The sequence below is a fragment of the Natrix helvetica genome (assembly GCF_964273705.1).
Source record: "Natrix helvetica genome assembly, chromosome: 8".
NCBI lineage: Eukaryota > Metazoa > Chordata > Lepidosauria > Squamata > Natricidae > Natrix > Natrix helvetica.
The window spans coordinates 8,368,940-8,395,253 of NC_138559.1; the positions used below are offsets into that span (position 1 = coordinate 8,368,940).

At 44.8% G+C, this 26,314-nt stretch overlaps 1 protein-coding gene across 2 annotated transcripts in view; it reads right to left on the reverse strand.

Moving 5' to 3' along the window:
• The window catches only part of PDLIM2 (PDZ and LIM domain 2), a 91,228-nt gene extending 68,663 nt beyond the window's left edge, over positions 1 to 22,565 (reverse strand). Inside the window, exons 1-2 of one of the 2 annotated variants that reach the window (XM_081960805.1) lie at positions 22,371 to 22,565; positions 2,242 to 2,377 (exon numbers count right to left, since the gene is read on the reverse strand). In XM_081960805.1, the coding sequence (XP_081816931.1) occupies positions 2,242 to 2,334 (93 nt within the window). In that variant the 5' untranslated portion in view covers positions 2,335 to 2,377; positions 22,371 to 22,565. Of the gene's footprint in view, positions 1 to 2,241; positions 2,378 to 4,617; positions 4,637 to 22,370 lie in introns of those variants that run through there. The other variant, XM_081960806.1, reaches the window with a different exon arrangement.
• Between the last annotated feature and the right edge of the window lie 3,749 nt (positions 22,566 to 26,314).

Sequence of the window (26,314 nt, forward strand, 5' to 3'; positions counted from 1 at the left end):
CCAAGCTAGTCAAAGCTCTTCTCGTTCACCTCTCGGTAGAAAATTCCATTCGGAGCTCCTAGCAAAAGAATCTTGTGGGCTGGAGAGAAAATGACAGCCCTGTCTTGGATGAAGGCTCGCTACAGCTTCCAACTGCGATCTCAACCAAAATCTCGGTCTGTGCAAAATGACACCACAACATTTGCACTCACTAGTTCTATCATAATTTGTTTATTTTTGCTTTAACGACATACACATTTGGTTTACACATCATGATCATTCATAATGCTCTGTATTTAGTTTGGACTTACCGTACTTTTCGGAGTATAAGACGCACCGGAGTATAAGTCGCACCAAGATTTTGAAGAGGTAAATTTAAAAAAAAGATTTTGCACCTCTTTTTTGAGGGGAAAAGGTGCGTCTTATACTCCAAAAAATATGGTAATCTGTTGTGTAGGTCCATTCATTAATAGTTGGAAACCATGGCTTCTAGCTTACTGTGATTTGTGACTCCAGTCATGGGGGTCAGAAATAGCATCGTTGGCACAGTGTATAAACTACGATTCCATGGCTTAGCTGATTATGGGAACCCAGCCAACGGTGGTTAACTTGGCAAATCTGGCTTGAAGAAACCTTAGCTGAGAGTGCTATGCCAAAGCCGAAACAAATATGCCACACCTGTTCCATTAGTCATAGCACAAGATGCAAACCAGCAGGGCAATCCATAATGGTGGGGAAGATTAACTCCCAACCGTTGCTGAGAGATATAAGAAAAAATGGAACAGCTATAACTTCTCAATCTGAGCATCCTCTAAATGTGCCAGGATTGTGATGTTCAGAATTTTCCAGCAGGAAATTCATGGAACTTCAGTCAAAACACCTGGGAGGTCGTAAGTTTGAAGAAGATTGCCCCAAACCTTAGGAGAAACAAGGACTACACTGCAGTAGTAATAGAACAGCACTTAGACTTATATACCGCTTCACAGTGCTTTGCAGCCCTCTCTAAGCGGTTTACAGAGTCAGCCTCTTGCCCCCAACAATCTGGGTCCTCATTTTACCCACCTCGGAAGGATGGAAGACTGAGTCAACCTTGAGCCTGTGTGAGAATTAAACCCCTGGCTGTGGACAGAGTTAGCCTGCAATGCTGCATTCTGATCTGGGAAGGAAGGAAGGAAAGAAGGAAGGGAGGGAGGGCAGGCAATAGCAATAGCACTTAGGTGTATATACCGCTTCACAGTGCTTTACAGCCCTCTAAGCGGTTTACAGAGTCAGCCTATTTTCCCCAACAATCTGGGTCCTCATTTTACCCACCTCGGAAGGATGTAAGGCTGAGTCAACCTTGAGCCAGTCACGATCGAACTGTCAAACTACTGGCAGTCAGCAGTCAGCAGAATTAGCCTGCAGTACTACATTCCAACCACTGCACCACCATGGCTTTTCTCACCCGTAACAAATTTAAGATATGTGGACCTTCAACTCCTGTAATTTCCCAGCCACCACATTTGTTCAGCTGGCTGGGGAATCCTGAGAGTTGAAGTCCACACTTCTTAAAGTTGCCAAGATTAAGAAACATTGGCCTTGAGATAAGAATTATCCTGGCACGAAACAAAGGGACTTAGCGTACTACGATTGGGTCGAAAGCTTCTTACTTCCTTTCAATCTGAGGCAAGTTATAAAAACAGAGTGGGTGTGTGTGTGAGCAGAGACAGCATGGAAGATATGAATTTTCAGACAAAAGTGCATCAAGTTTAAGAATGACTCAATGCCTGGTGTGAACCCAGAAAATGGGTAATTCAGTTACACGGCCAGAATTTCCCCATAAAGGATATTTCTCAGAGTTCAAAAGCTAGAATTGTCTACATAATACGGATGGCCAGCAGGAGAACAGTATGGACCCCCATCAGAACATTAGAATTCCATTTGTGTCCCAAAGTTACATACTCAGACCAATGATGGGATTCAAATTTTTTTACTACCGGTTCTGTGGCTTGGTGGGCATGGCTTGGTGGCAGGGGAAAGATACTGTAAGATTTCCATTCTCTCCTCACTCCAGGGGAAGGTTACTGCAAAATCCCCATTTCCTCCTGATCAGCTGGGAATTGGGAAGCAGAGACTAGATGGGGGCAGGGCCAGCCAGAGGTGGTATTTGCTGGTTCTCTGAACTACTCAAAATTTCTGCTACTGGTTCTCCAGAACTGGTCAGAACCTACTGAATCCCACCTCTGACTCAGACCCTTTTGATAGTAGGGTTGGTTTGCTTACCTTAGATACGATGATGGGTTTTCGGAAGTCTCTTCCTCCTGTAATCCGGAACCCCCAGGGAGCTGGGCCAGTCAGATTCACGCTCACCGACATGGCAGCTCCACTAGAGGCAAGGTGACCACAGCACGCTGCAGGCCTGAAGGAAGAAAAGAAGACATAAGAACTGAAGGCTGGAAAATATGTCTGTGAAAAGCATACAATAAAACAGGGGTGTCAAACTCAATTTCATTGAAGATCACATCAGGGCTGTGGTTGACCTCAAGGGGGGGCATGGCTAACTGGGTGGGTGTGGACAACTGGGTGGGCATGGCCAGACTGACACCACTCACTGGGCGTGGCCAACTGGATGGCCGTGGCCATCTTGACGCCATTCCCCAAAGTGTTGGCCCAATGTTTCCTCTTTGCACTGGGTTGACCAGGCCGAAGCCGCATTGGGTAGACTGGGCAGAAGCAATGCGGGCCAGTCCCTTATATTTTCCAGGACAGCCCCGCTGGCCAGATCCGACCAGATCACGGGCCTTGAGTTTGACACCTCTGCAATAAATCATGAGAGTTGCCTAGGGAAGATTCAGGTGTATTTATATGCCATAGGAGTTTCTTTTTTCCATATGTACAATATGGTACCATCTATTGGAGTGGGGAGTGATACTAGAGTTGAACTCTGGTGTTGGAGAAAACTCCTGCAAGTCCCTTGGACTGCAAGGTCAGTTTTATAGGAGATCCACTCTGACTGCTCTTTAGAAGGCCAGATCCTGAAAAGGAAACTCAAATACTTTGGCCACATAAAAAGAGAAGGAAGGACTCACTGGAGAAGAGCCTCATGCTGGGAACGATGGAGGGCAAAAGAAGAAGGGGATGACAGAGAAGGAGGTGGCTGGATGGAGTCACTGAAGCAGTCGGCGTGAGCTTAAATGGACTCCAGAGGATGATAGAGGACAGGAAGGCCTGGAGGAACATTGTCCATGGGGTCGCGATGGGTTGGACACGACTTCGCACGTAACAACAAGAACATTGGAGTTGGGAAGCCATCGACCCCCCCCCCCGCAATACATTTTCCCCAAAATCAAAAGACAGCAGAAGACAGTTTTATTGACAGACGTTACAGATTAATAGAGCTAGCTCATAAATCAGTTATACTTCTCATGAGATCAAAGCCCCCACAAGTGAGCCAATTGAGCCAAGAGTATACACCAAAACTGGATCTGGTTTGTATGTAAGAAGGATGAACAAAGCTAACCAGAACAAAAAAAGAAGTTCAAATCAGATCAATTTTCCCTGCCAGTTCACTGTATCAAATATTGGAGAAATGCCTTGCAAAAAACCCTTCCATTCTGCTTATAAATCCTTCATTTTTCCCCCCACCACATTTTCTCTTCTGCGATACATTAACTCAATGAATAAAATACTAGTTTTGGTAAAAAGGAGGAAGCAACCGGCCAAGAGAATTGGAAGAGTTACAGGCAAGCTCTTTCCTTCCTTTAATGTTCAGAAAATTACTTTTTAATGTTTTCAAAAATGCTCCATCCTCTGGAAGCATTAAAATTGTGGGATACAACATATTTTCTCATGGGGATGGAGTGTTCTAACAATTCAATAAGAATTTCCCCCCCACTCCCCCACAGAAAGAAAGAAAGAAAGAAAGAAAGAAAGAAAGAAAGAAAGAAAGAAGAAAGAAAGAAGAAATCCTTTAGCTGTTTTTTTCTCCAAAAAATGTTGAAACAAGCTTCTTTGAAAGCATTCTCTAGCCCCATGATGGTGAGCCTATGGCACACGTGCCAGAGGTGGCACACGGTGACCTCTCTGTGGGCACATGCCGTCATCAACTGCTCTTCTGGTTTCCAGCACGCACATCGCCAGCTGGTCTTTGCAGCTCTGGAGCACTGGAAAACACCCTAAAAACATCCCAGAAAAGAGCCAAAAACAGCCTGAAAATGGCCCGAAAAACAGCCTGAAAACAGCCTGAAAACAGCCCGAAAAATGCCCTGAAAAAAGGCATGCATGCGCTGACCAGCTGGTCTTCGGGTTTCTGTTGCCCAGGCGTGCGCAAAGACCAGCTGGCTGGCGCACATGTGCGTGCTGGAAACCTGACGGCCAGCTGGCCGGTGCGCTTATGTGTTTCCACCCATGCACATGTGTTCTGGTTTGAGCACCGAAAAGGTTTCCCATCCCTGCTCTAGCCCTTTACACAATACACAAATCCAATCTGTACCCACTTCGCCATCATGAAATTCTGCATTTCTTCACAAGAACCCCTAAATCTCATTCCGTCACATTCTGCAGACGGTCTGAGACACCCCAAATCCCAGTCTTAACTTTATAATTCTCCCTCCCCCCCCACCTGCGCAAATGCCAAAGAACCACAGGTATTTCAAGTACCTCCTGAGCAGGTTGTGAAGCCGAGCTACCGCCTTGGGCAGCCTCCTCAGGGTGCCTTTTAAAAGGGAACTAGGAAATGAGTGGTTTCCTATTGAGCCACATGGTGTGTCAAACATTTGCCTTCCTGTCACAGATTCGCGTCTGCCAATCAATGAGGGCTGCAAGTTCCTTTTCGGTAACTGCAATCACCCAGCCAGGAATCAAGCTCGGTGCAAAAAGCTCCCTGCAACCCTAATCAGATTTTTTTTAAAAACACCTTCAGGATCACACCTTTGTGATGTGGCCTATCCAGGTTGCACCGTATCCAGTGATGGGATTCTAAAATGTTAGCAACCGGTTCTCTGCCCGGTTGCTGGGAGGGTGTGGCCATGGTGGGCGTGACCTATTCGGCTTCATGCACCATGGCAGGGGAGGGCGTTTTCACCCTCCCCAGACTCCAGAGGTTTTTTTCGAGCCTCCGGGAGGGTGAAAATGGCCTCTCTGGGCTACAGAGGCACCCCAGAAGCTGGAAATGGGCCTGTTTCCAGACTTCTGATAGTTTATCACCCTCCGGAGGCTTCCCTGAGCCTCCAGTAGAGCGAAAACAGCCTCCCCGGGGCTACGGAGGCCCTCCGGAAGCTGGAAACAGGCCTGTTTTTGGACTTCCAGACCCTCTGTGTAGCCCCTGCACTTACCTGGCATCCAAAATGTGTGGAGACTCCTGGGAGGGACAGGGGGAGCAGTGGGTCCTTCTAACTATCGGTTCGCCCCAACCGGCACGAACCGTCTGAATCTCACTCGTCCCTGACATACAGGGGCATGAAAGCAAAGTTGGGAGCTATTTGGGAAAGGTAAGTCAAGGTAAGCAAGGTAAGCCCCACCCTTGATTTGGGGAAGTTGCAGGTGCAGAATATCTCAGTTGTGAACACTGAAGCCTCATCCAGTCATGGACCGACCTTCGATTTCCTAACGTGGGATCACCCTGATATATTGTGCGCCTAGGATTCTGGAAAGTAAAACCTTTGAGAGTTCTGGAAACTTTTCTTCCCAAAGTTGGGGAAGGCTGAGGTATCCAACCTATTTAGAGAAAGCAGTCCTAAATTTACAGATTGTGAAGCCACGGTTCATTTTAATTAGGTTTACTAAATAAGCCACGGGCTAGCTACCGTGACATGACATGCTGAATCATTGCAGCCAACCACATTTAGGTTTAACTCAGCCCATGAGGTTGCTTATAGTTCAATACATCATACAAACACAGAAAACTGGATTGACATAAACCATGATTGAGTTAATCCGAGATAACATACCATGTCAACACAGCCACTGAATTCAGCCACTGTGCTAAGCCAGTTTGTTTTGACCATGATCTCAACAAACCACAGAGGTCTAGTCCCTACATAATGTTTGACTATTATCCGGATTTACAAAGCCGCAGTGATTGGGTTCATGCCACATGGTATATACTGAAGCTAAAGAAAAGAAAAATGCTTTTGTAGCTCAGTGTGATATGTGATCACTGACAATATTTCAAAAGCTTTGTAGGGCAGTGTCATTAAATATAACAGATTAACAGAGTTGGAAGGCACCTTGTAGGTCATCTAGTCCAACCCCCCACCCAAGCAGGCATGCCTAAACTATTTCTAACAGATGGTAGTCCAGTTTCTTCTTGAACGTTTCCAGTGATGAAGCTCCCACAACTTCCGAAGGCAACTTCTGTTCCATGGATTGATTGCTTTCACTGTCAGAACATTTCTCCTTATTTTCAGATTGAATCCTTCCTTGTTCAGTTTCCATCTATTATTCCTTGTCTGGCCTTCAGGTGCTTTGGAAAATAGCTTGACCCCCTCCTCTCACAGGCAGCCCCTCAAATATTGGAAGACTGCTATCCTGTCTCCCCTGGTCCTTCTCTTCACTAGATTAACCATGCCCAGTTCCTGCAACCGTCCATCGTATGTTTCAGCCTCCAGTCCCTTAATCATCAATATAACAACAATGTACATTGCAGCCTTATGGCAAGTTTTGGTTTGAGCAATGTTTCCCAATTTTGGCAACTTCACGATGCATGGACTTCAATTCCCAAAATTCCCCAAGATGTGTGGACTTCAATTCCCAGAATTCTCCAAACAGCCATACAGCCTGCAACAATCTGGAAACTAAAGTCCACACCTCTTAAAAGATGAGACGGTTGAGAAATGCTGGCTTAGAAGTACAGAAAAATTCTCCGAGTGACAAAATCTTATTAGCCAATATATTTTTTCAACATACCAAGTGAAGGTTTTACTGACCACAGAAACAAGCAGCAGAGCATGCTGTGATGGTTCCCTCTGGAATTACATTTTTTGGGGAGGATTAAAGAATGCCTACCCCTCGGTAAACAATTCTTCTGAAATATAATAATGTTTAGTGAATGTAGTTGGTGGTTCAAGTCTGCTTCTTTCTCTGTATAATATTTAGCTTATTGGTGCATTTGCAACTTGGTTATTTCACAGGAAGTCTAAAGCCAAAAGCTGCAACTCCCATTGCCTATCCTTTCTGAACTACAAAACCTGTTAGGAGCAGCTGTCTTCAGAAGAGCAAGGTGGGATAAGGCCTGTAATTCTAGCCATGGTACTATAATCCCACACCTTTCTCTCCCCTTGTCTGAATCATAATTATTATTATCTAAGCCAGTGATGTCTAACATTTTTGGCACCGAGTGCCATAACGGAAATGCGCGAAGACCGGCTGGCCGGTGCGCATGCCTATTTTGTGGCCGTTTTTCGTGCTGTTTTCATGCCGTTTTATGGACCGTTTTCAGGCCAAAACCAGCCTGAAAACAGCCAAAGAACAGGCCATTTTTGAGCCGTTTTCATGCCGTTTTGCAGATCGTTTTCAGGTCAAAAACAGCCTGAAAACAGCCAGGCCATTTTTGAGCCGTTTTCATGCCGTTTTATGGGTCATTCTCAGGTCAAAAACAGCCTGAAAACAGCCCAAAACAGGCAGTTTTTGAGCCATTTCATGCCATTTTGAGAACCGTTTTCAGGCCAAAAATGTCCTGAAAAACAGCCTGAAAACGGCTTGATTTTTTGGCCGGTTTTTGGGTCATTTTCAGACCATTTTTCAACACTCAAGCCCCCGTGAAAACCAACTGGCCATGCCGGAAACCAGAAGAGCAGCTGACGTTGGCATGTGTGCCCACACAGAGGGCTCTGCGTGCCACCTCTGGCCCATGTGCCATTGGTTCACCATCATGGATCTAAGCTCTGCCTTGGGCAGGATCATCTCAACGATTCTGAGCTAACAAGGGGTGGAGAACAACAGAGGCAAGAGATGTTTAAGAAGTTGCCCAAGATAGGAGAGCAGAGAAAGGAAAACTGTGAGGCCTTTTTCCTTCATTCCAATCATGGCAATCCTAATTGCTCAACTGAAATAAATAGCGGTGGATTCAGAAACACAATGGCTGCATAAACACACACACACACACACACCATCAAGCAAAAGCCGTTGCGACATCCTCTTGGCATGGTTCAAAGCAGTCAGCGCTCCACCTGGCTCTCGCGCTCCCTTCCGGCGCTGAAACCGGAAGTACAGTCTTGCCCCGCCCCTGGCGAAGCAACGACGCCTGCCTGCGCTCCACCAGCTCGGCTGGGAACGGAGATGTTTCCTCAGCGGAGCGGAGCGCCGGAAGGGAGCGCGAGAGCCAGGTGGAGCGCTGAAAGGGAGCGCGCAAGCCAGGTGGAGCGCTGAAAGGGAGCGCGCGCGATCCGGTGCGATCCGGGAGGAACCCACCACTGGTTCAAAGCCTTGGGCAATGCAAGACATGCCCTTTGCAGGTTCATCCTTTTGATTTTTCTACGGAACTTTCCGCAATTAGACGTCACTCGTCTCTCCGAACCTGCTCTGCGTCTGAAGTCACGGCACCATGGTTCCTCCAATCAACGGCATTATACTAAGGGGTATTTTTGTTTTTGTTTTCCAAATTTGCAATTGAGGTTCACCCATACCACTCAATGGAGCAAACAAACACCAAGAATGTCAGCCAGGGGTGTCAAACTCAAGGCCCGGGGAACAGATTCGGCCCACGAGGTACTTAGATCTGGCCCCGTGGGGCAGCCCTGCAAACAGAAGGACCGACTTGCGGTGCTTCTGCCAGCATAAACGGGCTCCCGAGTTCCATTTTCACTGGCAGAGGGTTGCGGGAGGCCTTGGCAGCTGAAAACGAAGCTCGGGAGCCTATTTTCACTGGCAGAGCACTCGGGACACCACAGGTGCCCCCGATTTGAGGGACGTTGAGCTGGCCACGCCCACTCTAAGGTCAAACACAAGCCTGATGCGGCCCTCCATGAAATCGAGTTTGACACCCCTGATGTAACCCATTCATAAAGCAGCCCAAGGCTTCATCTATTATGCTTACTCAAAATGTGGTTTCTAAGCTTTATTGATCATACACTAAGGGGCCTGGAGAAGATAAATTAAGATGTTAAACCCTGGTTTTTAAAAGATTGCGCTAGGAGGAAATGTCTTCAGGGACTGGCCAACATACATGCACTACAGGTAGTTCTTACAGCAGTTCATTTAGTGACTGTTGGAAGTTACAACGGCGGGCAAAAAGTGACTTATGACCGTTTTTCACACCGATGGTCACATGATCAAAATTCAGACGCTTGGCAACTGACTCATATTTATGACGACTGCAATGTCCTAGTGTGATTTCCTGTTATGACCTTCTGACCAGCTGAGTCCAGGGAAAGCCAGATTCATTTAACAACTATGTGACTAATTTAACATCTGCAGTGATTCACTTAACAATGGTGGCAAGAAAGGTCGTAAAAGGGGGCAAAAGTCGACCAATGTTTCGCTTAGCAACATAAACATTGGGCTCCATTGTGGTCATAAGCTGAGGATATTAACCCTACCAAAGATAGAATGCAAGAGTTAAAACAAAAGGAAACAACCCAAGAAATATAGTTTTTGTCAATGAATTTCAGTAACATGAGTTTGAAAAGTTTTGAAAAGTTTCAGAACTCACACAAATGGTTTTTGAGGGATGGGCTTAATATCTATGAGTTACAGGTAGTCCTCAAAGTACAACCATTGGTTTAGTGCAGTGGTGGGTTGCAGGCGGTATGCCCCAGTACAGGCGTACCGGAGCCTGCCCGGAGCACTGGATACCGTTCCGGTATGGTGCTCTGGAGGGCCCACCCGTCCGCCTGAGCTCCTTACTGGTTTTTTAAGTCTTTGGCGCTTCCGTGCACGCACATGGCGTGTACAGCGCCTGTGCGACACTCCACTGAGCAGCTGGAGCGTCACGGAGGCTCACGGAAGCGGTAAGATGCCTGCACGCACTGCGCACCTCCATGTGGACGACGTCGGGCCCGTTCCAACTGTACCAGTTGGAACGGGATCCGGAACCCCCCACTGGTTTAGTGAGAGAAGTTACAATGGAACTGGGAAGTATTTACAGGGATTGCAGCATTTGTGACTTTCCCAGCTGGCCTCCAACAACCAAAGTCAATTGCGGGGGGGGGGGGGGAGTCAGCTTGATTTACCAACCACATTTCGCTTAACAACTGCCATGATTCACTTAACAACCGTAAAACAACACATTTAACGGACTTGATTAGCCACAGAAATTCTGTTTCCAATTGCAGTCCTAAATCGAGAACTATCTGTAAGCTTCGTATCTTTTTGAAAAACAAAGAAGGCCTCATCAACACACACACACCCTGCCCACCATTCTGCACCTTGGTAACATTCACTGGGATTCCCAATATCCCAACAATCAGGCAGGGAGGAAACAACACCCCCCCCCAATTGATTGAAACTTAGGGGTGTAAAATCATGTCTAAGAATAAAAAGGTAAAGGTTCCCCTTGCACATAAGTTCTAGTCATTCCTGACTTTAGGGGGCGATGCTCATGTCCGTTTCAAAGCCAAACAGCGCTGTCCAGACGTCTCCGTGGTCATGTGGCTGGCATGACTAAACGCCGGAGGTGCACAGAGCACTGTTACCTTCCCACCAAAGGTGGTCCCTCGTTTTCCACTTGCGTTTTTACGTGCTTTCGAACAGCTAGGCTGGCAGAAGCTGGAACAAGTCACGGGAGCTCACTCCATTACGTGGCGCTAGGGATTCGAACCACTGAACCGTCGACCTTCTGATCAACAAGCTCAGTGTCTAAACCACTGAGCCACCTTGTCTAAGGATACCATCTCCCAAATCTCAGCTTCAACCTTGAATGAAGGGGGTGTCCCCTCCCGTAGAAAAAGATGCAGCAGGAATGTCATGGCCAAAAGAAAATGCATCTAGGAAGACCAGAGATTTCCGAGAACCAAGAACATCAGCGAAGAGCAGGAGTCGTTAAACAGAAAACCAAGATGTTCTTTTAATTAGAAGAGTGAAGAAGGGACTCATTGAGAGGCACAATAGTTACTGATTCAGAGAGGGGAAGCGAAGTCTCTAGAAACATGTCAGCCCCAGACAGTTGGTGCCCTAGGCCATCTCCTATGACTTCCCACTCATCAGGAAGATATTTAGGGGGTGGGGGGTGGGCGGGGATAGAAAAAAAAAGACAAAAGTTTAAGACTAGCACAGGGGCTCCACAGCTACACACTTGGTCTCTACATTTGTTTCACAGCTCAGTGTGAAAGATTCGCTGAGCTGCCCCATTCTCCCAGGAGAACAGTCTGGGCCGACACCTTGCAGATGAAGCTACACCTAATCCATTTTAGGGAAACAAGGGAAAAATCTGACTAGCAAAAGCCGGACCTCCGAAGTCAACCATCAGTAGAGCCTCTACACCATGTCCAACCATGGCAATTGTTAAGACTTGTCGTTATTGTTGTTAGTTGCGAAGTTGTATCTGACCCATTGCAACTTCATGGACAACGTTCCTCCAAGCCTGTCCTGTCACACCTGGAAAAGGACACTTCCTGTCCTTTACCATCCTCTGGGGTCCATTTAAGTTCACGCCGACTGCTTCGGTGATTCCATCCAGCCACCTCATTCTTTGCCGTCCCCTTCTTCTTTTGCCCTCCATCGTTCCCAGCATGAGGCTCTTCTCCAGGGAGTCCTTCCTTCTCATCAGGTGGCCAAAGTATTTGAGTTTCCTCTTCAGGATCTGGCCTTCTAAAGAGCAGTCAGGGTTGATCTCCTCTAGTTCTGACCGGTTGGATTGCCTTGCAGTCCAAGGGACTCGCAGGAGTCTTCTCCAGCATCAGAGTTCAAAGGCCCAGAATTCTAGGAGTTGACAACCACAGGTCTTACGGTGGCCAAGGTTGGGCACTTCCTGCTCTACACCCTGGAGTTGAACCGTAACGTCACAGAAGCAAAGTGGAGATCAGCAATTTCACATTTACTTCTGCATTAATTCTCCAGTGAGTTGTAATGTTTTGACAACTAGAACCATCTGCCAGAACTCCCTCTTACTCATAGGTGAATTGATTAGATGGAAATTAAGGACACCAACACAGCAGAGTGGTCAAAAACCACGGAGGCTTCCCCCCCCCCCCGACAACAAACCAGAGATATTGATAGAGGTGGGCTGGGATAAATTCAGAGAATTTGCTTAAACTGTACTTTGTACCCAGTTTGATTTAATTTACTGATGACTTTTTACTCATTAGATTGACTTACATTCAACCTAGAAATAAGGAGGAATTTTCTGACGGTGAGAACAATCAACCAGTGAAACAGAAGTTGCCTTCAGAAGTTGTGGGAGCTTCATCCTTGGAGGCTTTCAAGAAGAGACTGGACTGCCATCTGTCAGAAATGGTGTAGGGCAGTGGTTCTCAACCTTTCAAATGCTGCGACCCCTTAATACAGTTCCTCATGTTGTGGTGACCCCCAACCATAAAATTTGTGTCTTGGTTCCTAAGACCATCGAAAATATGTGTTTTCCAATGGTCTTAGGTGACCCCTGTGAAAGGGTCGTTCGACCCCCAAAGGGGTCCCAACCCACAGGTTGAGAGCCACTGGCGTAGGATCTCCTGCTTGGGGGGTGGACTAGATTACCTACAAGGTCCCTTCCAACATTATTCTGTTCTGTTCTGTTCTGAATTGTGGAAAAAAAAGATAAGGAAACATCCAGAGTCCTTCAGATAGGTGGGAGTTCCTGAATCTGATGAATGACAAGGTTTCTAAGAAAGGATTAGTCTACAAGGTGTTGCAAATTGCTTGGTTGTGGGTTGTTGGAGGGGTGGGGGTTGGAGAAAAGAGTAACAGTACAACTTCCCCAAAACTGTTTCCAGCTGCAGGATCTCTCCCATAACGGCCAACCAGAAATTAGCTAGACACAAAGACAGCCTTCAAGGGAGAATTTCCTGAAGTTACGTGTTTTCTGCTAGCAGGAAACTATCCCCCAGCCCAGCCAAGAATACAAATAACCTCTGTCTCTAATAGGAGGAAGGGGAGGGAGGAGAGAGGAATATCTCCCACCCACCCCCAAACCTGAAGGGGACAAAAATGATGGACTTCAGTCGCAACACAAAGTGCACCAGTGTTCTCAATCTCTGGGGTCCTAAACCCTTCTTCCAGGAAAAGACCAAACACTGAGTTAAAGTCCTCAAACCCAAGAGATGCACTCGATTGAAATGGTACACACACGTGGACAACAGCTTACTCATTTAGAAGTGTCCAAGTGTTGTCCTAAGCAAGGTTTATGAGTAGCACTCAAGTCAAGGAGATCCCTCAGAAAATTCCTGGTAAGGACATGGAGAACTGGTGGCAGCGTTTGTATGATCATCTGGGGTGCAGGGAGATACCAAGAAAGATAGTCCTTGACTTACAGCAGTTCATTTAGCAACCATTCAAAGCTACAATGGCACTGTTGTGGTCTGCCAGCAAAGCTGGCAGTAGATTCAGACAGTGAGGAGGTTGGGGAGGAACCTGGGCCAGTCCTGGAGTCTGGGGAAGGCTCTGATGAGGGCTCTGTGTCGGAGGCAGAGAGGGGGCCAGGGCCGTATGCCAGTTATCAGCTGCCTTCAGAGTCAGACAACAATGAGGTAGACAAACAGCTGGAGCCTGTTCCGAGTGTGCGCATGCACAGAGTTGCCAGACGAAGGGAACAACTAAAGATCAACTTGGGAGTAAGGCCAGACAATGAATGGCCCCTCCCAGAAGAAATAAAAGAGGAGCAAAAGGGGAGTGGCGTTTGCAAGAAGTTCGCTTAATTGGTTCATGACTCTCCAAAACTCCTTGCCAAGTTTTGAGGATATCGGTCTGGCAGCTCACCAACCCAGATAAGGTCTGTGACTGTAAATCCTCCCTTGAAAGATCTTGCTGGATATGAATGAGCAGAATTCACAGTATTAAATTAATAAAAGGGTTTTTTGTCGGGACAAGGAGTTGCTTCATGCTCTTGGGAAGTGGAGGTCACAACAGGTGAACTGAATTATACCATAGCAAAAAGATGTACCTTGATTCACAGCACACATGCACTATGGTTGGCTTAACCATGGGTTATTGAATAAGCCACCATAAATTAAATTTACACAAAGCACCACTAAGTCAAACCAACAGTGAACCTGAACCATGGGGATTAACCACAGGTGAGATGAAAGTTATGTAGTGGTAAATGGGTGGCAGAGTTGGTTTTATTCAACTATTTCCTCTGTAAAAAACTAAGTATGTTAGATATTTTCGACTTTATCCATTCAGCACCTTTCAGTTAAATCAGGTCCTGAAAATCTTTGCTTCATAAAATTATTTTCTTGAAGAATCGATTCCCACTTCCCTGATAGGGTTATCTGGAGCTAGTCCCAGTTTTAAACATTTTATTAGGTTATAAGATAAGATACAAAATGCAAAAGTAAATAGGAAAACAATGGGGGTGGGGAGATGGAAGAGAAGTGAGGCAGAGCTGGGAAAAAGAAAAAAAAACCATTGACTCCCAACTGCCTCTGTTGCAGTAAAATTAGGCATTAACATCAAACCATAACTTTTTGCTTCTTCATTTTAATATAAACTAACCATTTCTATAAGCATCTATCAATCTAATCGGTAAAAGCCAAAATCAAAGTTTCATTTTCCCCCCCACCCCAAGCACAAAGTTCAGAAGCGGTTTCCAAGTAGAAATGAAAGTATTTGTATTTTTCTTTTTCTTTAGATCAAATAGTCAATGTAGCCATTTCTGCCAACTCCATCAGCTTCTGCAACCATTCATCCATGGTGGGAATCGAAGTGCCCTTCCATTTTTGTGCATAAAGTATTCTTGCTGCTGTCAACCCCTGGAGCTAGTCCCAACCACATCTCCAATATGAAGTTTCCCAATATTTTTGGGGAACATTCTCAGGGTTGTGTAATTCACCTTGCCTGTAAGGTAGCAATGACTCTGGTCAATTATTTTGCCAATGGAAAAAGAAACTTGCAATGGATGCTGCAAGAAATTTTACTCCTCGTCTGGTAAGGTGGGAGGAGGACTGGATTTACAGCAGCTCAAGCCACAAGTCTTAAGTTTTATGCTAACAGAAGCAAAATTTAGACTTTGCGCTCCCCGTTACTTCGGATCAAACACGTCCCGGCCTCCGCACTGCTTGTGGCAGTCAGTCCAGAATTCAATTTCTCCCTGTTTTGGGGAGTGCTGCATTCCCACCCCCCACCCCAAAGCATAGATAAGGGCAGACTGAAGAGACAAAGGAGGATGTAGAGGGAGAGGATTTGGATAGACTCTGAATTGTATAATAATTCAGAGGGGGGTGGGGGGATGCTGAAACTTGTTTAATGTCACGAGAATTTAGGACCTTCTTCACTCTGCTTATTCTGCATAATTGAGATTGCTTAAACAGCAAGGCGAGACAAAGAATCTCGCAAGGCCTTGAGCACTCCATGTTTGATTAAAGCAACGTAGGCAACATTTGGGTGGTTAAAGACAGCCTTAATGATTTTAGCTGGTTCTTTGTAAACCCCCCCCCCCCAACTTGGCTTTGCTAAAAGGTTAATATTACGAAGTTAGATTTAGTAAGGTGACCAACTTTTTTACAATGAAAAGGAGGACAAATAAATTGGAAAAAATATATCGTAAATAAAAGAAATATTTTATTCATTGCAACAATAATACACTAAAATATGATATATGCATAATAAAAACATTTGCAACATTTTATATTGTAATTATGCTTACATGCCTGTTTATTATTTAAATGAGTACTTTTCCATTGAATTAATATTTTTTGTCAAGGTATCATCTTCTAACAATATATTGGAAATATCTGAACAAGAAATATCCTTCATATTGAATTTTACGGCAAGTGCTGCAGCTAGAGTATCAACATTCAATCTCGATTTCTCACTTGTCCAAAAATCATTGGCAATTGAAAAAAAACTGTTTCAACTGCTGCATTAGTTCCAGGGCAGCACAACGTAAATTGAACAAGTATAAATAAATGTTCACATGGAATATGTTCATTTTTGAAATGGCTGAAAATATCCAGCCATCTTTTATCAATTTCAACATGTTGATTTTCCCATTGTATTAATTTTTCAGAATTTAAATATACATTCAGTCTTCTAATTTCTTCAAAGAGACAATTGCCATCTATTTTAATGTTTAGCATTTCTTTAGATAAAAATTCAACACAAGATTCAATATCTGTTCAATATACTTGCGATGAAGTAAAAAAAACACCATTAAAAACTGTTTAATAAAATACGTCACATAACGCGCAACAGATTAGCCTTCAAATATCAAAAAGGAGGACATGTAGGAGGACACTTTTCGAGGGAGGACGGAACTTACAAAAGAAGGACTGTCCTCCCTAAAGGAGGACGGTTGGTCACCTTAGATTTAGACTGCAGGAGGCATGCCTAGAAGGCAGGCCTGGAAGGTATGGCCAAAAAAAGTCAAAATGGCAGCTGCAAAGTGTTTGGAACTCTACCACATTCTTGATCTTTTCAACCATTAAAAAAAAACCATCCTTTCAACTATAAAAAAGAGGTTGAGACTCTAGAAAAAGTGCAGAGAAGAGCAACCAGGATGATTAGGGGACTGGAGGCTAAAACATAGGATGAACGGTTGCAGGAACTGGGCCTGGCTAGTCTACTGAAGAGAAGGACCAGGGGAGACATGATAGCACTCTTCCAATATTTGAGGGGCTGCCAAATAGGAGATATTTCCCAAAGCACCTGAAGACCAGACAAGGAATAAAGGATGGAAACTGATCAAGGAGAGATTCAACCTGGAAATAAGGAGAAATTTTCTGACAGTGAGAGCAATCAACCAGTGGAACAGAAGTTGCCTTCAGAAGTTGTGGGAGCTTCATCCCTGCGAGCTTTCAAGAAGAGAGTGGACAGAAATAGTGTAGGGTCTCCTCCTTGGGTGGATTGGTCTAGATGACCTACAAGGTCCCTTCCAACTCCGTTGTTAAAACCATATCCTACGGATATTTTCTTAGAACCAGAAAACATTTAGCTCAAGTGCCACTTAATGCAAGAGCAGAACAGTCAAAATATACGCTCCCTTAGATAGGGAAGTGGAATTAAATATCCTAGTTAGAGAACAATCATGTAACTACTTAACTTTAATGAAATGTAAACGAAGTCGAATCAAAAGTTGCTTTTGCATTGGTACATTCCATCACTTTTCCTTTACTTGTTTAACTCCGTTCTCCTTTAGCAATGCAATTGGGACAGGCAACTCGGGTGATAAGTAAACCCCAACTGTGTTTATAAGCTTATTTCTGCAAGTTCGTCCTCGACTTACAACGGTTCATTTAGTGACCACTCAAAGTTACAGCAGCACTGAAAACAGTGACATGATCATTTTTCACACTTACAACCATTGCAGTATACCCATGATCCTGTGATTTACATTCAGATGCTTGATAACTGACTCACGTTTATGATGGTTGCAATGTCCCGGGGTGTCGTGTGACCATTTTTTGGCCACCTTCTGACAAGCAAAGTCAATGGGGAAGCCAGAGTCACTTAACCAGCGTCTAACTTAACAACTAACTTGAACAAATACAGCAAGAAAAGTCGTGAAATGCGACGACACTCACTGAATAAACGGCTCACTTAGCAACATAAATTCTGGGCTCAATTGTCGTCGTTAAGTCGAGGGCTACCTGTACTTCCTTCTGCTTTGCAGATTTGCAAAAGCCATAAAAGTGAGAGGATTGGTGGTAAAGTTATATTTTCCAACACCATCGTAACTGCAAATGATTACTAAATAAGGCCTCAATTGCTCCCAAGGCTAACACAATCCCACTCTGACAACTGACCTTCACTGGGGTTCCTGGAAGAGAGGCCAGGCTCACAAGGGACAACTTTGGGGCTGAAGGAGGGGTTTTCCCTTGACTATGATGAAGGCACTACTGTTGTGGCCCACTAGCAGAGCTGGTAGCAGATTCGGACAGTGAGGAGGTTGGGGAGGAAGATGGGCCAGTCCAGGAGTCTGGGGAAGGCTCTGATGAGGGCTCTGCGTCAGAGGCAGAGATAGGGCCAGGGCTGTCTGACAGTTATCAGCTGCCTTCAGAGTCAGACATCAGTGAGGCAGACAAACAGCTGGAGCCTGTTCCTGATGTTCATAAGAGCTGCCAGGAGAAGGGAACAGCTAAAGAACAGGGGTCGACTCTGGAATAAAACCACAGGTAGATGGTGAATGGCCCCTCCCATAGGGAATAAAGAGGAGCAAAAGGGGAGGGGAGTTTGCAGAAGGCAATTAGTTCACTTAATTAGTGTGAAGATTTGTTCGTGATTCTCAGAGACTCCTTGCCAAGTATTTTCTTGTACAGCGTTGTGTTTGGAAGATATTGATGCCTGGCAGCTCTCCAAGCCTGATGAGGTCTGTGGTTGTAAATTCACCCTCGGAAGGCTGTTTGCCCGGACTTTGCTGGAGGTGAATGAGAGGAATTCACATTAGCTTCATAAAAAGGGGTTTTGTCGGGAGAAGGAGCCTGCTTCGTGATTTGGTGAACCCTGGGACAGAACAACTACAAAGACAGTCTTTGCAACAGGAAAAAAAAATCAACATTTTCCAAAGCAGAGCTCCATCCTTGCTACATATCCAGGACCTAAACCTAAAAGCAACCAGGAGAAAACGAGAACTTATATCTACAAACGGGAGCTTCCTGGAGGCATCAGCCAGTCTGGATTTGTTTTTATCCAATTGGCAAGGAAAGTTTACACCCTTATCTTTAACCAGCCCTGAACTCTGAAGCACACAAGCAAACCTGCCTCATACGCTTCTGACTGGAAAAAGCTGGCAAGCTCCGAGGGCTGCAAGAAACACACCCTGGGTGTGTGTGAACCAAGGCACATGCGGCAGAATCACCAACCTCCCAACCCTCGAAGGGAGCTGGCAGCACCCCAAATGTCACCCCCTCCCAACCACATCCCAGCTGTAGCAATATCAATAGCACTTAGACTTATACATCGCTTCACGGTGCTTTACAGCCCTCTCTAAGCGGTTTACAGAGTCGGCCTCTTGCCCTCAACGATCTGGGTCTTCATTTTACCCACCTCGGAAGGATGGAAGGTTGAGTCAACTTGAAGACGGTCAGGATCGAACTCCTGAATCTAGGCAGAGTTAGCCTGCAATACTGCATTCTAACCACCGAGAGGGAGGGAGGGAGGGAGGGAGGGAGGAAGGAAAGAAAATAGCAATAGCACTTAAGACTTACATACTGCTTTTACAGCCCTCTCTAAGCGTTTACAGGGTCAGCCTCTTGCCCCCCAACAATCTGGGTCCTCATTTTACCCACCTTGGAAGGATGGAAGGATGAGTCGACCTGAGATAGATAGATAGATAGATAGATAGATAGATAGATAGATAGATAGATAAATAGATAGATAGACAGACAGACAGACAAGAAAGAGAGAGAGGGAGATAGATGATGGAGGGAGGGAAAGAGAGAGAGAGAGAGAGAGAGAGACAGCAATAGAAATAGCACTTAGACTTATATACCGCTTCATACTGCTTTTACAGCCCACTCTAAACAGTTTACAGAGTCAGTATATGGCCCCCAACAATCTGGGTCCTCTGTTTACCGACCCCCAGAAGGATGGAAGGCTGAGTTGACCTGAGATAGATGGATGGATGGATGGATGGATGGATGGATAGATAGATAGCAGCAGGCAGGCAGGCAAGAAAGAGGGAGGGCGGGAGGGAGAACAATAGCAAAAGCACTTAGACTTATATACTACTTCACGGTGCTTTACAGCCCTCTCTAAACAGTTTACAGAGTCAGCCTCTTTCCCCCAACAATCTGGGTCCTCATTTGACCCACCTCGGGAGGATGGAAGGCTGAGTCAACCTTGAGCCTGGTGAGATTCGATCTGCCAAACTGATGGCAGCCGGTGATCAGCAGAAGTAGCCTGCAGTACTAACCACTGCACCACCATGGCTCTTATTCCCTTCCCTTGCCACGATGCCCATCCTGCCAAGCTCCAGACTCCTGTCATTACCCCACAGCATAAAGATCAGCCTATGATGGTCAAGCATAAGGGGGGGGGGCAGTCTGGAAATTAAAGGTAACTGGACTTGGGAATCTTCCTTAATAACCTGTTGTCTTCCACAAGAACCTGTACTTATTTCCAAAGCAGGTCTTGGTTTGGTGAGGCAGGCTCTTGTTACATTATCATTAGGCCCAGGGGGTGTGCGTGAGAGTGCGTGCACTCTGCATATACTCCAAAGTTAGATCTAGGTGCAACGAAAACTCCAAAGAGTGAGGAAACCTCTTCCCTAGATTTCTGGGGTCATCTTTAGCCTAAAATGGCCACTTCTTATGGCAGAGGTCTCCAAACCTGGCAACTTTAAGACATGTGGACTTCAACTCCCAGAATTCCCCACCCCAGCCAGCACCTCGGCGCCTTTAAGACTTGTGGACTTCAACTCCCAGAATTCCCCAACCATCACCTTGGCACCTTTAAGACTTGTGGACTTCAACTCCCAGAATTCCCCAACCAGCACCTTGGCGCCTTTAAGACATGTGGACTTCAACTCCCAGAATTCCCCAACCAGCACCTTGGCGCCTTTAAGACTTGTGGACTTCAACTCCCAGAATTCCCCAACCAGCATCTTGGCGCCTTTAAGACTTGTGGACTTCAACTCCCAGAATTCCTCAGCCAGCACCTTGGTGACTTTAAGACATGTGGACTTCAACTCCCAGAATTCCTCAGCCAGCACCTTGGTGACTAAGACTTATGGACTTCAACTCCAAGAATTCCCCAGCCAGCACCCTGTCGCCTTTAAGACTTGTGGACTTCAACTCCCAGAAATCTGGGAGTTGAAGTCCACAAGACTTAACGTTGCCAAGTTTGAAGACTCCTGTTTTATGGTCTAGCTTAGCCTCTTGCTGAAGAAATACTGGGAGTCTTTTCAAGACAATATATGGCATAACCTCACAGGGTTGTTGTTTGAGGGGGTTGAATTGGAAGAGGAAGGAGTATGAGGGATGTTCACTGCCTTATTTCTAAAGGAACAAAGGTGGGATAAATAATTAAGCCACCGGTTCTTCCACATTAAAGGCCCTACAAAAATCACAAGGGGAAGTTCCTATCTTACCCAAATAGAAACGAGAAGGAAAATCAGAAAGATGGCTAGGTGGCTCTGGCTAAGACACTGAGCTTGTCGATCAGAAAGGTCGGCAGTTTGGCAGTTCAAATCCCTAGTACAGGTCTCCTGCGTGAGCAGGGGGTTGGACTAGATGACCTCATGGTAGATCCCTTCCGACTCTGTTACTGTTTACAAAATGATGGGGGGAGGGGAAGAATAACAGGAACCTAGGCAAACTTCCCCATCTCCCCCCCCCCCAAATCTGCTGCTATAAGCCTGGTGGACTTCCCCAGCCAGCAAAGCTGGGAGTTGAAGTCTTTCAGGCTTAAAGTTGCCAAGATTGGAGACCCCTCCCCTGATTTAGGGATCTGTTGCAGATCTGTTTTTAAAAGACTAGACAAACAATGATATTCTTGAAATTTTAAAACAAATGCCAATTGATACGTATTGGGGGGGGGGGAGATGGGGAAGTTTGCCTAGGTTGGTGTTCTTCTTACTCCCCCCATCATTTTGTAAACAGTAACAGAGTTGGAAGGGATCTACCTTGGAGGTCATCTAGTCCAACCCCATGTAGACCCCTGCCCTAAACGACTGATGGCCAACGCCCTCTTTTCAAAAGGAAAAAAAAACTCCATAGGAAAACCCGGGTCTAAAGAGAAGCGGTCAAGAAACAAGACAAGATTGACAGGCAACACCCCCCACCCAAAAAATAATAATTAAAAAAACCTGGCAATTAAAACAGGAGCATCAGAAACCAGGTGCAAAACTACAGCTCGCTTCAGCCCAGGTGCTCCCGTGAAAGCCAGACGGGAAAAGCGAAGTTTTCTGCTAAGTTCAGAAGTTTGCTCCCATCCCCGCGAGGGGCTCTGCGTTCCGACGACCGAGTGTTACTAGCGGGCGAGAGAGCGCAGAGCCCGCGTCCTCCCTTGGGACAGGCAAAAAGAGAGGTGGACAGATCGACAAAGTTGGAGGGGACCTTGTAGGTCATCTAGTCCAACCCCCTAGATACAAACAGGAGACCCTTCACCATTTCTGAGCTCCAGGAACCGTCCCCTTGTAACAGCGCCGTTACTCTGTCCTATCGAAAGCTAAAAAGGAACAAAACGCGGGAGAAGTCGGGAGAAGAAAGGAAAAAGTTTCTCTTTCTCAAAAGTTGCAAATAACAATCCTAAAAGTGGTCCGCACCTTACTCGAAGGAGTAAAAACCGCTCTGGACGCCGAGGCCGGACCCAGACTGAGCTCTAGCCCTCCCCGTATGTTCCTTCCAACCCTCCCGGCGAAGACAAGCGAGAGAGGCACTTACTCCGCCGAAATCCTGAGGCTGCCTCTGGACTACTCCGAAGTTACTCGCGGGAGGGGATGGGGACGCGCGGAGATGCCGCCAGCAACGCGGAGGACAGAGCTTCTCCGCTGCCTCTCGCCCAGCGCAGCGCTAGTCCTAAATCTATAGTATTAACCACCCACCTCCTCCTCCTCTCTTCTCCTCCTCCTCCTAAGGGGCCGGCGATTCCCTCTTAGGGTTCTTATAGGATCAGCCTGGGACAAGTAGGCGGCGCCCGAGCGACTCCTGCAGGCCCAATGGCGACCCTGCAGGCTCCAGCGGTTCACCTCTGCGGAGGGAAGGGGATTTATTTATTTATTTATTTATTTATTTATTTATTTATTTATTTATTTATTTATTTATTTATTTATTTATTTATTTATTTATTTATTTATTTATTTATTTATTTATTTATTTATGTTTTTGTTTTTATTGTTTATTTAATTGTTTATTGTTTATTTATTGTTTATTTGATCATTTATTTGTTTATTGTTTGTTTATTTGTTATTTATTGTTTATTTATTGTTTATTATCTTTTATTTATTTATTTATCTATCTATTTATTTATGGTTTGTCAAGCGTGCATGAGAGAACCTATGATTATATAACATATAAACAGATAAGTAGAAGCAGGTGTACTTATATATATACATAAGAAATGAGTACAAATAGATGGAGACATGAGTACAAGTACCTGCGGGATTTCAGCCGCTGCTGGGCAGGCGCAGGGCAGGACGGGGGTGGTGGTGGTGTCGGGAGTGCTTTGCTCCGCCCTGTGAGCCTGCAGGGTTTGGGGTGGGCTAGGGGTGTTAGGGGTGGCTGGAGAACTGGTTTGCTTAACTGGCTTGAAATGCGAAGCTCTTTCAAGACAGCAAGTGATTCTCAGCCTGTGGGCAACATTAAGAAGTTCAGCTCGGACTAGGAGTTGAATTCAACACAATTTAACAGTTGCGAAGGTGGCAAGACACTGTTGAAAGTATGCCAGTTTATTGTAAGTCCTCAGAATTTAACCAGTTTAGTTGCCAAGGTTGCAAGACGCTGACGGAAGGATGGGGGCTAATTGCAATGTAAATCCTCAGAGTTTAACCAGGTTAGTTGCCAAGGTTGCAAGATGCTGATGGAAGGATGCAGGTTTATTGCAGTGTAGGTCCTCAAAAGAGTTTATAAACCAGATGTTAGATTGGGTAATGGATAGGCACACACAGGCTGAACAGTAACAACCGCTCTTTATTAAGTACAACAAGTGAGAACAATCCAGCGAAGGTTGAGTCTGACAGCAGCCCTTTGATAGGGAGCTGCCAGTCCCTTCGACCAATAGGATTAAACCTCTGTTCCCGCCAGAACAGAGGACCTTGGTGGAAACCACTGTAGTTGAAGCAAGTATCTAAGACCAGATTTCTTATTTATCCTAATATAGGCAGTCCTCTACTGCCTGTATTAGGATAAATTGAGCCCCAAATTTCTGTTACTAAGTGAGACATTGGTTGAGTGACTTTTGCCCCATTTTATGACTTTTCTTGCCACAGTTGCTCAGGGTATCATATCACGCCCAACCCATTTTTAAGTAAACCATCAAATGTTAACTCGGTCACACGGTTGTTAAGTGAATATGGCTTCCCCATTGACTTTGCTTGCCCGAAGTTTGCAAAAGGGAGTGACATGACCCCAGGACACTGTAACCGTCATAAATATGAGCCAGTTGCCAAGCACCTGAATTTTGATCAAGTGACGATGCTATGGCCGTAAGTCAAGTGACGATGCTATGGCCGTAAGTCACTTTTTCCAGTGCTGTTGCAACTTCAAGCAGTCACTAAATGAACTGTTGTAAGTCGAGGACTACCTGTAACAGTAAAATGAGGCGGGGGGGGGCATGAAAAAAAGAGAGGCAGAGAGAGACCTTTTTTTAAAAATATATTTTTATATTAATATAAAATATAATTTTTATAATATATTTTATGTGGGGGGGGGGAGACCTTCTGATGAATGGATCCTAGAGATTACGAAGGAATGGCAATTTACCTTCAGGATTGAACCCCATTCTAACTAACTTTGCCCAACCGGCTGAAGTTACATCTTCCCTAATTCCCAGACAATGCAGTGACTGTACTCACACTACACAAGAGTGAGGAGACACCCACTGTCCTCTTGCCTTTTGTAGGACATCTCTAACAAAGGCTTAGGATGGCCAGGACATTCAACTCAAAGCAATCACCACCTGAGGTTTACAGAAATGACAATGTGTAAATGAAGCACTATTTATAACTTCTGGTTGTTGTTGTTGTTGTTAGTTGCGAAGTCGTGTCCGGCCCATCACGACCCCATGGACAATGTTCCTCCAGGCCCTCCTGTCCTCTACCATTCTCTAGAGTCCATTTAAGCTCACGCCGACTGCTTCAGTGACTCCATCCAGCCACCTCCTTCTCTGTCGTCCCCTTCTTCTTTTGCCCTCCATTGTTCCCAGCAGGAGGCTCTTCTTCAGTGAGTCCTTCTTTCTTCTTCTTATAATAATAATAATAATAATAATAATAATAATAATAATAATAATAATAATAATAATAATAATAATAATAATAATAATAATAATAATAATAATAATAATAATAAAGTGCAGCTGTAATAGTCACTAATGAACTAGGCATTAAAATCAAAGTACCTAATCACACAATGGAAAAAGCATCAAAGCCAAAGTGGAAAATCCGATTAGAACAAAAAGTCAAAAAATTAAGGGCAGATGCTAGCAACTTGAAGAACATGCGTGAGCAACGGCTTAAAAACAACAAAATTATAGATCAGCTAATCAGAAGGTATAGATTGGATACAAGAAACATCAATGAAGCTGTAGAGATTGTAAAACAGCAGATAACAGCAACAGCTAGGAAAATTGAAAGATATGAGGCACGAATCATCCAGTATAAACAAAATCAGCAATTTCGATCAGACCAACGGCGTTTTTATCAAAGTCTTAATGTGAATGGTGGCACCAAAAGTCAAAAACCAGAAAAGCAGGCCACAGTTGAATTCTGGAAAGAATTGTGGGAAAATGCAAAGGACTACAATAAGGAAGCAAAGTGGATACATGACTTAGAAGAAAGCATTGGTAATAAACAAATGCAAGTATTAGAAATAACAACTGAGATGGTCAAGAATCGAGTAAAAAAAGTAAAGAATTGGACATCACCTGGAAATGACCAATTACATGGTTTCTGGCTCAAATATCTGACCAGTTTACATGCAATGTTGGCCAGGCAACTGAATGAACTTTTACAAAATGGTCAAATTGATGAATGGTTGACAACTGGAAAAACATACTTGATTCAGAAAGATGCAACTAAAGGAACAATACCTGAAAACTACAGACCAATAACATGCTTGCCAACAACCTTTAAATTACTCACAGGCATTATTGCAGATAACATTATGGATTATTTGGAAACAAACAATATCTTGCCAGTAGAGCAAAAAGGCAACAAAAGAAGGAGTAGGGGCACAAAAGATCAGCTCCTAATTGATAAAATGATATTAGAAAATTGTAAGAAAAGAAAAACGAACTTGAATATGGTCTGGATTGATTATAAAAAAGCATTCGACTCATTGCCACATAGTTGGATCATAAAATGCTTAGAAACAACTGGCATTAGTAAAAATATTACATCCTTCACTGAAAAGGTGATGAAACAATGGAGAACTGAGTTGGCAGTAGGGAATGAGAACTACGGAATGGTCAATATCAAACGAGGAATTTTCCAGGGTGATTCACTTTCACCTCTTCTCTTCATCATCGCAATGATCCCACTATCAGTAATCTTTAAAAAAATGAAATTAGGCTACCAAACAGCCAAAGAAGCTGAAAAAATTTCACATTTATTATATATGGATGATTTGAAACTCTATGGAAAGTCAGAAATAGAAATCCAATCACTGACAAA